The sequence below is a fragment of the Colletotrichum scovillei genome, assembly GCF_011075155.1.
Source record: "Colletotrichum scovillei strain TJNH1 chromosome Unknown Contig00003, whole genome shotgun sequence".
NCBI classification, from domain to species: Eukaryota; Fungi; Ascomycota; class Sordariomycetes; order Glomerellales; family Glomerellaceae; genus Colletotrichum; species Colletotrichum scovillei.
In genome coordinates, this window is record NW_023336261.1 from 130,580 (window position 1) to 145,682 (window position 15,103).

General features: G+C 47.0%; 6 protein-coding genes across 6 annotated transcripts; 1 reads left to right on the forward strand and 5 right to left on the reverse strand.

Moving 5' to 3' along the window:
- Positions 1–74: 74 nt before the first annotated feature.
- HER10_EVM0007394 (uncharacterized protein) lies at positions 75–1,862 on the reverse strand (the record flags this gene model as incomplete). Its single annotated transcript, XM_035476952.1, has 2 exons — positions 75–1,436; positions 1,494–1,862. The coding sequence occupies 2 exons, from the start codon at positions 1,860–1,862 to the stop codon at positions 75–77; spliced, it is 1,731 nt and encodes a 576-aa protein (XP_035336217.1).
- Positions 1,863–2,755: 893 nt separating this feature from the next.
- Positions 2,756–4,377, reverse strand: HER10_EVM0005420 (major facilitator superfamily transporter; the record flags this gene model as incomplete). The annotated part of the gene is made up of 3 exons (XM_035475039.1): positions 2,756–3,695; positions 3,753–3,999; positions 4,056–4,377. 3 exons carry the CDS (start codon positions 4,375–4,377, stop codon positions 2,756–2,758), a joined length of 1,509 nt encoding a protein of 502 aa, XP_035336031.1.
- A 286-nt stretch (positions 4,378–4,663) lies between these two features.
- Positions 4,664–6,071, reverse strand: HER10_EVM0003069 (uncharacterized protein). Its single transcript, XM_035472755.1, has one exon. It carries the CDS (start codon positions 5,920–5,922, stop codon positions 4,681–4,683), a length of 1,242 nt encoding a protein of 413 aa, XP_035335805.1. The 5' UTR covers positions 5,923–6,071; the 3' UTR covers positions 4,664–4,680.
- Positions 6,072–7,107: 1,036 nt separating this feature from the next.
- On the forward strand, positions 7,108–8,067 carry HER10_EVM0007436 (uncharacterized protein; the record flags this gene model as incomplete). Its single annotated transcript, XM_035476991.1, has 1 exon — positions 7,108–8,067. One exon carries the CDS (start codon positions 7,108–7,110, stop codon positions 8,065–8,067), a length of 960 nt encoding a protein of 319 aa, XP_035336220.1.
- Positions 8,068–11,871: 3,804 nt separating this feature from the next.
- HER10_EVM0008600 (uncharacterized protein) lies at positions 11,872–13,695 on the reverse strand (the record flags this gene model as incomplete). Its single annotated transcript, XM_035478115.1, has 4 exons — positions 11,872–13,121; positions 13,181–13,456; positions 13,517–13,597; positions 13,650–13,695. The coding sequence occupies 4 exons, from the start codon at positions 13,693–13,695 to the stop codon at positions 11,872–11,874; spliced, it is 1,653 nt and encodes a 550-aa protein (XP_035336316.1).
- Positions 13,696–13,775: 80 nt separating this feature from the next.
- Positions 13,776–13,973, reverse strand: HER10_EVM0010326 (uncharacterized protein; the record flags this gene model as incomplete). Its single annotated transcript, XM_035479789.1, has 1 exon — positions 13,776–13,973. The coding sequence occupies one exon, from the start codon at positions 13,971–13,973 to the stop codon at positions 13,776–13,778; it is 198 nt and encodes a 65-aa protein (XP_035336475.1).
- Positions 13,974–15,103: the final 1,130 nt, after the last annotated feature.

The following is a 15,103-nucleotide window of genomic DNA, read 5'->3' on the forward strand; positions in this document are numbered from 1 at the left end:
CACTGGACGATAGGAATCTATTCCCAATGAATGAGAATCACCTAGACAGACACCTTTCTAGTGAGGCCAGACTTTCAGGACTGGGCGATGTGATTGACGGCAAGGAAGCCATGCGTCATTGCAGGACCCAAAGTCGATCCAGCCCCCAGATAAGTCCGTCCCATAATGCTCGCCGCCGTGTTACCAATAGCATACAGCCCAGGAATCGCCTCGCCGTTCTCCTTTAGTACCCTCTGATGCTCGTCAGTAACGAGGCCACCCTTAGTACCCAAATCGCCTGGCCAAATGGCGATAGCATAGAACGGCGCCTTGCTCAATGCTCCCATGTTTGGGTTTGGCCCGCCAGCGGCAGGGTCACCGAAGAAGTTATCGTATGCGTTATCGCCCTTTCCAAAGTCTGCGTCAACGCCAGTCTTGCACATGTCGTTGTAACCCGTGATGGTTTCTTCCAGGCCTTCAGCATCGACTCCAATCTGCTCCGCCAAGTCTCTGAGAGTGCTTGCCGCGAACATTGTTCCATTCGCAACCGGCTTCTTGGGTTTCATTCTCGCGAACAGCTGAGTGCCGAGCATGTATCTGTTGCGGTGGTTCGTATCCATAATCAACCAGGCTGGAATCGCTTTTACAGACTTGTTCCTCTCATATTGATCATGTCCGGCATCCGTATAAGACTGCGCCTCGTTCATGAATCTCTTGCCGGCGTTGTCGACGATAAGACAGTGCGGTCGAGATCGCTCTATAAGCGCAAAGTGAGGTTTCCCTGTCACGGGGTCGAAGATGGTCGGTCCCCACCACGCATCATCCATCAACGCCGTCGCCGCGCCGAGTTTCTGCCCCGCGATTACAGCGTCGCCTGTGTCGCTCTCGGGCGAGTTGGTCCAGGACGTGCTGGCCGGTGCTGGTCCGTACTTCTCGCGGAGGGGCTTGTTGTGCGCGAAGCCGCCTGCTGCGAGGATGACGGCCCGGGACGCTTTGATGGTTTTGGTGGTTCCGTCGCGGAGTTTGACTTTTGCGCCGGTTACTTTTCCTGCTTGGGAGAGCATGAGGTCTAGGAGGGAGGTGTGTAAGCGGATGTCGGTTGCGTGTTTGATGTTGAGGTAGAGAAGCTGAGCGATAAGCCCGCGGCCTAGGCTGACGAGTTTCTGTCCGAGAATGGTTTTGCCGATGATGGGTAGCATGATGCGGGTCGACTTGATGAAAGCTTGGAGAGAAGCCGTCATCATCGTGATCCATGGTGCTTGCTCACCGTGGATGGCCACGGGTATGTTCGCAGGGGGCAGCGCAGCTTGCCATTTCCCCAGCTTCCTGGTATCAAAAGCGACAGACTCGATAGTTCTCCCGCCTCCTTTCCCCATGGCGCCCTTCATGGGATAATAATCCGGATACCCCCTACTGAATCTCCATTCAAAACCAAGGTCCCTAAGGAAGCGAATCATCTGTGGCCCATTATCTAGATACGCCTTGCGTTTCGCTAGCGACGACACGGGTCCAACGTTTCCGACGGCTTGATCAAAGTATGCGAGGGCATCTTCTTTGGAGTCGGATATACCTGCGGCTTTGGATATTGGGTTTGCTGGGATCCAGAGGCCTCCGCCTGAGATGACTGACGCGCCGCCGAGTGTTGCTTCCTTTTCGATGACGACGGGGTTGAGGCCGAGGGTTCTGGCGCGGAGGGCGGCTGTTAAACCACCTGCACCGGAGCCGATTATGAGGATGTCCACTTCTTCGTCTGCTGTGGGCGACTTTTTCTCAGAGAGGAGGCGTTTTAGTTGGGAGACTGGTTGGTAGCATCGTAGTGAGATGCTCGATGTTGGTCGGTGGCGTGCAAGAGTGATACCTCTCATCACATTGGAGCGCATCATGTTGAACCGATGTCGCGAGATGAGAGTCTCCTTCAATGAGCCGATTGCAGAATCATAGGATGAACACAAGAGAAAAGGAGCAGGTCATGAAGAGTAAGCAGGCGAAGGATCGAGATCCTTGTGTCTGATGCCATTGATTGTCCGATGTATTTCAACTGAACCATAAGCAGTAATCAGTGAGCACGACGGAGGTCCCCCGCTTGAAGTGACAGGGGTTGTGGAACCAACATCTCCTCTCCTTGGCCTGCAGGGTGTTTCTTGAACCAAGACAACCCCTCAACGGTTGTGTAGCTCTTCCTAAAACCCTCCACTTCGGATGATTCGGGTGGGCAATAAAGGTGGTGATTGCACTTGGAAACGAGGACCGCGACCATCCGGGGCAACGGAGTCACGAACCCCATTTTTGCGGCCGATGGTCCGGAGCTAGAGCCGTCAGGTGCCGGAGAGTCCACGGTTTCCGCGGTCTCCACGGCGGCCGGTTGGTCGGACGAACATTTCGTGCTTAGAGAGAAGCTCGCTATACCGAATTTCTTGCCGGAATTGGAAGTTATAGATACTGAGGTACTTGGTGGGCTCTTGGCAAAGCCCGTCGTGAACCGTAACTCCCCCAAAGCGATTGCGAGTTGAATACTTTGGTAAAAGCTCCCAGGCTACATGTTTTCGGAGTCCATACCCAGCCGATCTTTGGTGGGTTGCATCCGAGGCCGAAAGCTTGCGCGTTCTCTCGGTTGAGGGTTTCAGGTGTACCATGCCTTGGATCTCCTGCCTTTTAGACTCACGATCGTCTATGTCACTCGTCTTGTAAGCACTTCGTGATATCCATAGCCTGAGAATTCTTTGTATGACTGTGCTGTGATGTCTATGTGGGCTCTAATTTTTGGATGCATACTGCATTACTCCGTTGTGATGCGACCTAAGACGAGCAAAGCAGCAAGATAACAGCTGGCTGAAACAAGGTACGGAATGCCGAGAGCTGCGCCGCCGATCGATATGCTCTTCACCCATAGGACCATCATCAGTGGTGCACCTAAAAGCGATCCTGATGTCTTCACCATCATCACAATCGAAAATATGTGTGACTCTGGATCCGCGGAGCTGACCGGTTGGTCGTGTCTCTTTGGTGAGATGAAGGGAGACTTGAGCAGTGATAGCGTAAATACCGGCAGCGCCGAGCCGAGGGCGTAGAGGAACAGTGAGGGTACCATCATCCAGATCCGGCTCGCTACGGCAATCGCAAGAGCACCTAGGATAGAGACAACCAAGCAGATGTTGGCATAGTGTATATTCATCCGGTGACTAGCCAGCTCAGGTGGAATATGCCGCGACCTATTCTGTTTCGACCTTAGAATGGCGGGGATGATGACCGTCAGGAGTGTAAAGTTGACGACAGCTTTGGCGGAGAGGAGATAGCCTGTAGACGCGAACGTCCAGTGGTAGCGTTTCGAGATGTATTGCACAAGCAACTTCGTGTCTGAGCTTGCGAGCGAAGTGAGGACAAAGCTGGTGAGTAGGAGGGTCATGTTGCGAGGATGACTTGCGACGATGGACTTCAAGACGCCGAAGCGCTGGAGGATGGATCTCAGAAGGGATGAATCGGCGTCTTGAGCTTTCAGCACGGGGGATGAGAGGAGAGGTCTAGCTTGGTCGTCTGCGTCAGGGTGGCTGTCAGGTGATTCCTCCAAGAGAGAAATAGCGGGAATGGCCAGAAGAAGGAGGGCGATGCCAATCCAGAACGGGAGCCAGAGAAGAAGACTCATAGATGCTGATGCGAGAGCTGGGCCAAGCAAGTTGACAACATACGACACGGAGCTCATCCACCCGAAATACGTGGCCCTGTGTCACCATAGTTAGCCAGGGTAATTCGCGATGTCAGGTCGGCGGCCTACTCACCTCAGGACGTGGTCGTCTGTCATATTGGAAGCGATGGCGTATGTGATAGAGTTGAAGACACAATCACCGCCGAGGACCGAGAAGAACGGGGATGCGATCATGGCTTTGGTCGGCAAGGTCTGCTCGAAGTACCCCACGATAACGGCCCACGTCAACAAGATGATGCGAGGTGCAATGTTGAGGCAGAGGATGGACCGCCGACCGTACCTCTCCGCGAGGAACCCCAACGGAATCGTCATGGTGAAGTCTGGATAGGCGTCAGTCAAAGAGCGAGCGCCTGTCGGTGAGATTCTGCGCGCTTACCACCCACGATCCACGCCGTTTCCATGGTCCCTTGGATCCAGGCAAGACCCTGCTGCACATCGTCCACCTTGCAAAGACTTTCTGCAACATTGCCATCTTTTTCGATTACCGAAGGATCTGTGACTGCATAGTGCTCGCGGCAGAGGCGGCGTTCAATGACTCTGCTGAGGGGAAGCTGGTAGAGGCTGGCGGCCAGATTGACCAGGAGTACTAGTGCGAGGAGAGCCCAAATGCCAGTTCTGCGCGGTTTGCGGGAAGGCCTCGGATGAATGGGATCATCATGTACATGGCTAGCATCCACAGAATCTAGTGAAGGAGGCATGGTCTAGCCCACCCTCCTCTATCGGTGGTTGACTGATTTGGTTTGATGAAGAAACCAAGACGATTCAGCGGAACAACTTCTGGGATGGCGCCCATGAATGATGACTAAGCTAGTTTACGGGTATCGCGTCGCCGTGTATTTTTTATCACACTTCTTCAAGGCACAAATAACTACTCTAAACTTATCTCAATGTTTTTTCTTTTTCTGCTTCTGGCCATGATTCCAACATCACACCTATGCCAAGCAATGGCGAAAGACTACAGACTGCGGCAAGCAGAAGTTGTCAGGACTGTAATAGTATTGTCACTCACTGCATTCGCTTATCTCCCTCCAGAGTACGCAATCTCTGCTGAATGAAGTGAGAGTAAGCGCATACTTACTTCCCCTGGAATGCAAACTCCTATAGATGACAATATCCTGAGGGAGGGTTCCCGATCGTGCATCCAAGCCAGCGTTGAATTCTTTGAACCATACCTCAGGTCGATGTACAGTCCCGCCATCTGTTTCTTCCAGAATGCGTAACTCACGCAAAGAAGATGGGAGTGAACCCAACAAATCCTCGGGCCGCACAGTCTCGATGCTTATGGTGAGAGATTCGAGTTTGTGGAGACTCTTCAGCTTTGCAAAGGGAAGAATCTTGCCAGATATCAATATGAGACTCGTCAGAGTGTTGCAATGCTTTGCTATAGCCTCCATGATGGATGGTTCTCGTGAGAAGCCACCAAAAACAAGCTCTAGGTGGCGTAGCATGGTGAAGTTCGAGGTCATTGATTGGAAGTGCCGTGCGCTGAGATTGGTACGCCGCAGAATGAGGCTGGTGAGGTTTGGCGGAAAGGTGAAAACGGACATGGGTTCGTTGCAAAGATCAAGCCGAAGTCCTTGAAGGTTTGGTGCGCAATCCAAAATAGACTTGAACTCGTCCATAGTACTGAGACCTGGTTGCATCAAGTGAAGGTGTCGAAGATTATTGAAGAAAATTGGCTGAGTTATCTTGTTCGGCTCAGGGATCATATCAAAGGGTCGTCGATAGAGGCCGCGTTGGCGTCGGAACATCAACTCAACGGATTCGGCGTTCTGCGCCAGTAACATGGCTACTTCCACCAAGACGTTGATGTTCCAGTCATACTCGTACCAATCGGCTCGTATCTCGAGACCTACATCTTGGATGATGCCGGAAACGAAATCGGCATCTTCAAGATCAATGAGATGCGTTACTGCACAGTGGGAGTATCCTTCAAGGCGTTGTGATCTTGCCTCAATTGTGAGTCTTCGGGTGTACTGAGCACAGTGGGGCCGTGATTTCCAACACTTGAACAGCGATATGAACTTCTTCACACTCGCATTTGGAATGTAAATGTGTCGATGAAGGACCGGCTCAGCAATCTCACGGAGACTGCGGCATGTCTGGCAGAGTATAGCAGACGTTGGGTTGGAGTTGAAAGGAGGGACGTAAAACTCCAAACTAGGCGGTTCTGGTGGGTTGTCGGCGAGTTCGGCTACGACCTGTTGCAAAATCTCCAGTGGGAGAGACAGTAATGATGCCATCCGTTGGATGTAGGATCTAATGATTGAGGTTAAGATCCGGAGCGAAATAGAACCCGTACGTATGTGTGCTCCTTCCCCGGCGGCAAAGATTTCGTGCCAGCTGAATGTGAAATAATATTGATGGCTGAAATGTTGCTTTCTGTGACGATTGAGGTGTACACTGAGAAAAACACAGAAGGATCATACGAGAGGGCAGCAATCAGTCTTAAAGGTCTCATTTCGAAGGATTCATGGGCCCCTCTGCCAAGCTGAAAGTCGTTGGTTGATCCCAGCATGGCTAATACTCCGGTGTCTGCTCTAATCAGCTGCCCTAGCTAAGTGGAGCATCGTCAGGAGATTGTTTCCCCGGCTTCAACTATCATAGGTGGAGCGTGGGCCAACAGGGAGCGAATGCACGTAGCCGTCCCTAGTGGGCTCATTGTGCATGGCTAGACCATGGATTTCGCCGCAATCGGGGGTTCGGATCCTGTCAGCGGAACAGCCATCCACGGGTCTGGGAATTAGGTCCCCGTCAAGCTCTTGATTGTGGGTGTGAATGACTTCACATCTGAAATTTGAAATGTCAATAAGCTTGATCCTGTGAGTTGTTAGTAGTGGTTATCCTAACACAGGTTAGGGTGGGTGTCCGTGCCGCTCCCGGAGTGCTCAAGCTGTAGGTCGGCATCACATCAAGTAAGGCCCCGGATCTGAGGGCGGAGGGTCGCAAATCCCAAGATAGCATTAGCCAAGTATGAATCAACCAGGCTGTTCATTCAAGGACTTGATGCCCGGATGTAGGCAAGTCACTCAAACACGTGAAGTCTTCAAGGCAGTGCAGTTTGTTTCGATTGACGCCTCTGCTATCCACTATTATGAGTTAGCATGGGCTGGATTATTGAGTGAACACTTCCGAAAGGGGAAGCTCGGGGACGAGTTTCGATGTTGAAGAATAACTGTCAACAGCCTATGCCCCAAGATTATTTCACCGAAAACTTCCACCACAACACACTTCGCTCCAGAAGAAACTTCGGTATCAACTGATTACTACTGGGCGATGGGTGATTACGAAATGGATTATTTAAGGGGCCCGATTCTCGGTTTGCGTCCAAGACTAATTGACACTTCTCACAACACATCACCTTGACTCTAGATCACATCACCGTTCCTCCAATCGCTTCGATTATGACACCCTCTCATCTATCCAAGATGTCATCGTCGCGCAGCTTTATTATACCAGGCATTGCTGGCCTCACGACCGTGGCTCTCATCGGTTCATACTTCCATGAACTCCCAAAGCGTGGAAGCATGGACTTTACCATCGACCAGACCTTCAATCTTCCTCGACCACCAACAGATCTTCCATACAACAAGACCAGCAATATCGTTTGCATGGTATCAATGACGGCAATAGGGCTTTCGGCAGTTCTTCTCGGCGCGAGAGATGCCCTACGCTCTCGCAATCTTCTGCCTGTAGTTCTTCCACTTAGCGGCGCAATGATTGCGTTCCCCGAGACATTCATCGACGTTTTGGGATGCATTTACTACCCGTGGACCGATCAGAATGCTTCTTTGCACATTGTTGGTCGTGAGATGCCGCCGTGGATACCAATCTGGTTCGGATACGCCTCGTTGATGCAGATGAACCTGCAACTTTTGACCAACAAGACGTCGACGAGGACTCTGTGGTACTTCCTAGGCCTCATGATGGTCTCTGACCTCATTGTGGAGGAGATTCTCCTGCCAACGGGAGTTTATCACTACTACGGAAACCAGCCACTGGTTGTTATCAACAGATTCCCTTGGTGGTGGATGGCTCCCAACTCCATTGGCGTCTTTCTTGCCACGGCACTCGCCTACCGGTACCGGTCTTACCTCGTGGGCTGGAAGGTTCTCACCGTTCTCTTCCTGACCCCGATGTCGGTTGGGGGTATATACGGCTTCATCTGCTTCCCGGTCTGGGTTGCCATTAACGGGGATTACGGCTGGCTCGTAACTCAACTGCTCGGACTTTTGACAATGATCCTGGGTTTCGTAACATTTGCTATCATTCTAGAGATGGTACTTGGAAAGAACCCATTTAACTTGGACTCAAAAGATGGCTCAGGCCGTCTGCCCAGGACCTCCGACGAATCCTCGGACGATGCTTTCCAAGACGACGAGTTCTGAGCAATCGTGCGTTGCTCCCCCTGCACCCAACTCAAGCAACCACGCATGGCGAAAAGCGTTTTGATCGAGCCAAAAATACCGTAATCTCACTTTGTTTAGGTTGCTTACAGAATTATATCAAGCTTGTACAATAGCAAAGACAGAACTTAGAATATTGCAGCTCAGGTCGAGTACTTTTAGAAATAGACCAATTCTTAGACATGATCCAAGTAACACCCGCTACTAGTTGCCCTCATTTCACTTCTGTACCCAGCTGTCTGCCAAACCTCTCGCATAAAGTTCCTCCCGGCTCATGGAAGGGCGAGGTACGGGGCTGGGGGCTTTCATTTCTCCTCTTCCTCCGCGAGCTTCAGATGCCCTAATGGCGGCTTGGACGCTCCCCGAAATTTGTCCAAGAATCTCCGGAGTAGGCGGTAGTGTGAATTGGGCATGACGGTAGATATCCATTTCAGCCCCAACAGAACCGTACGGACTGACTCGACTCCAAAGGTCACTTGAATCCCGGATCCTACCACCGAATCCTACGGCATCGAAAGGGTTAGTGAAATAATGATCTTTGCGTTCGAGACCGATGATTTGAGGGTATGGTGAGTCTGGGGCCAGCAACATCAGGCTTCCATACATTCTGTTGACTTCTTGAGTCTTTTCACGCAGTCGCAATATCATATTTGGCCCGTTGCTTGAAGTTCCTGAACTCGACAGATGGGACTCACTGCTGCTGCTGCTCGCCTGAGCATCGGTGCCAAAGGTATCGTCTACTAGATACCCCTTAGCATCAACTCTAGTTTCATGCGACAGTGCGCTTCTCAGGTGAGCTGGCATGTAGTCTAGAGGCACAGCAACTCGATGGTCACCCAATTGTTGACAAGCAAAGCCGATATTCGCGGCTTCAACATTGGCCAGCTCTTGAATACAGGCGTTGCAAACCTTCTCGCAATGAAAGTGGTGAAACCATCGGGAGCGGCCTTCTGGGCTCACTGCAGGGTTGAAAACCGTCTCGCGCGGTTCGTGTCGAATCCACGCGGAACAACGGGACCAGTTGCCCCTGACATCAATGCTTAAGTCAAAGCACCCACTTATGGGCCCCCCCCCCCTTTTGGGCCACCCTAAAAATCCCTCCTAGCCACTATATTAAAACTAACCTTATTTTTTTAATTTAATATAATAATTATAAAAATTGTCTAAATATATTTCTTCTTTATATACTTATTAATTAATATATAATAATATTATATATCGAAAATAAGTTTTAATAGGCTTTTAATATTATTAAAAATAGTCTTTTTATTAGAAGGGCTTTAATTAAGTTTAGAATTTTTAAAATAATATTATAAAATTAAAAAGAGGTTATTAAATAAAAGCGAGGGTATTTATAGAATTTTAAAGGTTTTTATAATAAAAGATTAGTTAATAAAATAGATTTAAATTTAGTATTATTTAAATATTATATTAATTTATAAATAAATTAGGAATTTATTAAGTAAGTTTTAAGATCTTAGGGATAATAAATTACTTAGTAAGAAATAAATAAATACTTTTATTAAAAAATTTATTAATAAGAGTTTAAAGAAGTTATTTAATTAATTTTTAACGTATTAATATATTAATATAATTAAATTATAATTTAAATTATTTAATATATTAGAGATTTTTAATATTTAATAAGTTAATAAGTATAATATAAATAAGATTAGTATAATAAAAATAAGGAGTTAATAAGCTAGTTTTAGGTATAATAAAGGTTATAATAATAAAAAAAGAGCTTAGTTTACGTACTTAGGTATTAATTATTAAATATATTTTTATTAATAGTAGAGTTATTAATTTATTAATTATATATAAAAGAAAGTTAGTTTAATAATAGTAGTTTTTATTTAAATTTAACTAGTATAATAGTTAGAAGTTTATAGTAATAAATAATAGTTAGATAATTAATAATATTATTTTTAATAGTTAAAAATAATATTTTATTATAAACTAAAATCTCTTTTATTAGGGGCTTAATAAGCTAAATTAATCTTAATTATTAATATTAAATAGGTATAAGAGTTATATAATAATAGAATTTATATAAAAATATTATAAGAATAATATTTATTTATTATTTTATTATTATATACTTTTTATAATTATTAAATATAATTATTTTTAGATTTATTAAATCTTATTATAAAAAGAGCTTAATAAGGAGGATATAGTAAATAATTTTATTATTATTAAAAATAGTACTTTTTAAGCTATTATTAAATAGCTTATTTAGTTAGTTTAATATTATTAAATATACGAAGTAGGTAGAAAGTAATTAGATTATAGTTATTTAATATAATTAAGTTACTTATTAATTTAATAGTCCTATTTACTTAAATAATACTATTTAAAAGGGTATAAATATTAAGTAAATAATTAAAAAGCTAGTAAAAGCTAGAAAGTACTTAATTAGGTATTAGTAACGTTTATTATTAATTAGTTAATTTTTAAAAAGTTAATAAGCTTTATAATTATTTAAAATTATTTATAAAACTTAGTTTAGATAATAATACTTAATAATTATTATTTAAAAAAATAAAAAGGTTTTTAATAAATAAACTTATTACTTAGCTATATTTTAATACTAAGTTTAAGTTTTAGAAATAAAAATTAAGTATATAAAGCTTAAAAAAAGATTATTTAAATAAACTTAAATATTAAGTTTATTAATATTTAGAATATATAAAGAGCTTAGGAGGACTTTAGTAATTATTTAGTTAGTCCTAATCGACTTATAGGGGTCGAATTATTTAGGGATAATATTAATTATATTATTATAGTAGTAGAAGATAGTTAATTAATTGAGTGTAGTTGGTGGCGATGTTTTGATACCATGTTTGTTGGGGGGCCTAAAAGGGGGGGTGGCCTATAAGTGGGTGCTTTGACTTAGTACGTGTCCTTGGCCTGGGGCGAAGACCTGTTTCGTCATAGAATGCTCATTGGCACGCACGCAGGCGATGTTGCCGCAAGGGCAATAGTATATGATTCTGAGACGTTGACACATGTTGATTGTGGTTGTTAGCCTGTGGGTCGCGAGATACGGTGAGATGACTCTGTAAAAGTTGGATAAGATTGTAAACTGAAGGCTGACGTTTGCAAATTGTTTGATGATGGTCTGGACCAACAAATGCGGGAGATCTTGAACTACTATCATGCTCTTATGCATTTGACTTCTGAACACTCTTTCCCACCGTAAAGTCCTAAAGAGAATTGTTCTCCAAGTGATCTCAATGCCGAAAAAGACAATATAGAGTCCTCCTTGTCAACACGCTGTCTTTCTTTCCAGAGTTCTTTCCAGAGCCTTGAAAGAGTTGTCACCGACCGTCGAGTCTTGGCCGAGGACTTTTGAACAAGGCGCCAGAACAAGGCGTTGTTCTGCCGAGATAAAGTTATTCATGAATACGTACTGTCAGACCGGGATGTCCACACCTTACAAGCTATTTCCAAGTCCCCTATGGCTGGCAAGCCAAGAGCCAACGAAGGTAACAGATCATAAGGTAAACCATGTCATAATCAAGCGTTGCTGAGTTTACTAATCCATCTTATCGATGCTTCTTCAATGAGTCACTCAATGTTGTCTCTATTAATATTCTTTATGACTACTTATTGCCTGGTCCTTTGAGGCGGCAATTTTGGGTATCGCATGTCCTTTTCCCGAATACTCCCTGGTACCAACGCCAAATGCAAGTAAGCCAATAATTACCTCAGAATCCTATGAGAAAGCCACCGTTGACCTTCTTTTCTTAAAGTCAAGTTCACACTGTTCAGTCACCATTCTCAGAAGACACTTCCCCATGGCCGCGAGTCGCGAGATCTTCTCTCCCAGCTTCCTCTTCTAGGACGACGGCGCTCCTCTCGTCTCAATCTCTCATACTCATCCCGCTTGGCGAGCTCAGCAAGAAGAATATCCTTTTGCTCTCTCTCGCCAGCGAGTATCGATTGCAGGAGATCAACCTTCTTGATGAGCTCATCCACCTTGATGTGATCGCCCTTGAGCTTTCGCTCGAGCTCCTCAATGGTACGCACGAGCTTCTCGATCTCGCGTTGTCGTCCTTCGTGAATGTGATGATTATTGCGCTCGATGCGCAACTCATCCTCGAGAATCTCGACTTTGCGTACGAGATCTGCGATTTGTCTAACGTATTCATCCGACTTTGGATGTCGGAGTCGCTCCTCTGCCAACAAAACCTCGAGATCATCGATTCTTCGACCGAACTCGATGGCTTTGCGCTCCCAATGCTCGCTTCTCTTGACTTCTCTGTCCAGATCTAGCAACAGGCGAGCGTTGCGATCTTCGAGTTCCTTTCGCCAGATGCGGTTGTCGTCTGGTGAAATGAAAGTGGTCCGAAGAATGCGAATCTCCTCTCTACTTTCGTTCAGTCTAATGAGGCATTCATCGTAATCTCTGATCAGCTTGTCATAACGAATTTGCATATCGTCGAAATGTGGATGGTGATGATCGTGATGATCGTGAATATGCTCGTGTTGCCGTTCTCTCAACCTCTTTTCGAGGTGTTTGATGCGATCGAAGAGATCACCTCTCGAGTGCTCGTAGCATATCCTGTCGGCAGTGACGTCGCAGTAGTTGATACAGCCGTCGATCTTGCAGCAATGATCTGCACAGTAGCCGAACTGCAGTCTGGCAATCTTGCGACAGCCAGGTCTCTTGCACTCGTGATCACCACAGTACTCTCCTCCCTTGAGGCATGGCTTTTCGCAGCTCTTCCAGTGGCATCGATGTTTGTGACAGTGGACACCGAACTCGGATACCTCGTTGCAACCAGCTATCGTGCAAGTATGTCTCCGGCAAAAGGGACGAAAGCCACCCCCATCGATAGCAACAGCGACAGCGTAACATCTCGATGCGCCGCACCCGTGGTCTCGACAGAAGACTCTCTCCTTGTCAAGCTCGTTGTCTCGGAAGTTGACACATCCCTCGAATGTGCACTTGTGGATGGCGCAGCAGCGAGTGCCAGGTATCGTCAGTTTGTCGCAGTCTTTGTACGTGCAGCGATATTCGCCATAGTCTGCCTTCCCGTCAGTTCCTCGAACTAATGGGGATGTGAGAAGTAGGTAGTTGACTCACGGTGTTCGCAAAAGTCCCAGAGACCGCCATCTGGACGTCTGAAGCGGTGGAATTTGCAGTTCTTGACGATGCATCGTTGATGATTGAAGCAACGATGGTCTGCGTATATCACCTCTCGACAATTCAGCTCTCGGCAAATTCGCGAGTGGTGGTCGGCACAGAACTCGGAGTTGGATATCCTCCTCTCGAAGCAGCTTCCGACTCGGCATCGATGATCGGCGCAGTAGCCATACAGCTTGTCTCTAGTCTTGTAACAGTCCTCGACAAAGCACTTGTCTATTCAAGATGTATGTCAACGTCATAGCTTCGGATGTGGTGTGAGTGGGTAGAACTCACGGTCCGGACACATCCACGGGAGTGGCACATTCGAGGGGCAATCTCCGGTTCGAACGCAGCCCACGACTCCGCATCTCCGGTCTGCTCTGAGTGTTAGGAATAATCGCAATACGAGGGTGAGGATCAATCTCACGTTCACTGCAGAAACGATGCTGAGGGTCCTTGGGACGGTTGCACATTTCTAAACCAAGCACGCAGAACTTGCATGTATCTGAGGAGGGAGTATCAGCTTATGCGATCTGGGCCTAGAGTGACCTCTCTACTTACGATCAACGCAGAAATCAGAGTAAATTCTGATATCCGGTCTCAGGGGATCGTTGCGAATGAAAGCATGTTTCCTGGAGCAGCCGTCGACATGGCACGTTCTTTCGTATCTGTACTCTGCGCAACTGTCGCAGCTGCACCTCGAGGATCTTGACGAGTGCCTCGAAGATGAAGACGAGGACGAGAACGACATCGTGACCATGCTCTAGGGAGGCAAAAGGCACTCGATGCCCTGCTAATGCGACTTTGGATCGACCAGTCGCTGAGCCGGGGGCCTGAAGCAAAATGCCGAGCCTCCGGGTTTTGTTGGTGTCGGTGTTGGTTTTGGCGGTGCTGCAGGTTGTAAGTTGCAAGTAGATACTCTAGCTGCAGGTACCGAGCGAAAGTGTGGAAGAGGAAAGAGGAAGAGGAAGAGCTGCAGGGGAAAGGCTGCGCGAGGTCTTTTGAGAGAAAGGGCGGTTTGAAAGGAGGTCAGAGTGAATGTGAGAGAATATGTCCGGGTGAAGGAGGCCGAGTGGAACAAGGGCCCCGTGAGGCGTGACAATAGCTTCATCCCAACTTTCTGTGAGGTGGTGTGGCTCAGCTTTATCCAGATACTCCCAGGTAAAGAGAAACGCTCGGCCACGCGACCTGCATTTATCGTTGTCCTACCCCTCCATGCCCTCTCACCTCTTTTGGCTTTTTGCCAATTCCAGGCTCTTCATCGGAATTGTAACTTTTCGGTGAAGGTGAGAGTCAAGCAAACCAACAAGCCAATAGGAATTTGCGATTCTCGTCAGCGGAAGCGTCATCTGAAGATGGGAATGGAATTCCTATTGGTCGCGTCTATAGCGTTTTTGGCACGCTCCCAAATTCCGAATCTGTAAATGGAAAAACCCGCGCAAAGGTGAAGTTGACTCATCGTAAGGCAACTTCCGATATTCACTACTTTGGAGGAGGCAGCCCGGATTCAACCGACGGTTGCGAGAAAACTCATTATGCCTCTTCATACTGTTGCAACATCGACAAGCCAGGTGTCGCCTTGCTCTTCTCGATACCCGGAGTGAAGTTGAGAGTTGTGGAGACCAGCGGATGCGACACCAGATGCAACGGCCGACGGTGAAATGGCAAGATCCACATCTTCGGTAGAGTCTAGAGACGAAAGTGAGCTGGCCAAGGGGACAGACGCCGGACAAGACGTAGACGAAACGAAGCTAGGCTGACAGCTGGTCGGCCTGGGCCAAGCGAAGAAGTTTAAACGATGCGCGATAGCGGGATGCAACCGGAGCAGTGCGAGGGAGGCCCCGGGGAACGAGATCCAAATCGAAAAAGGCTTGCATGGAT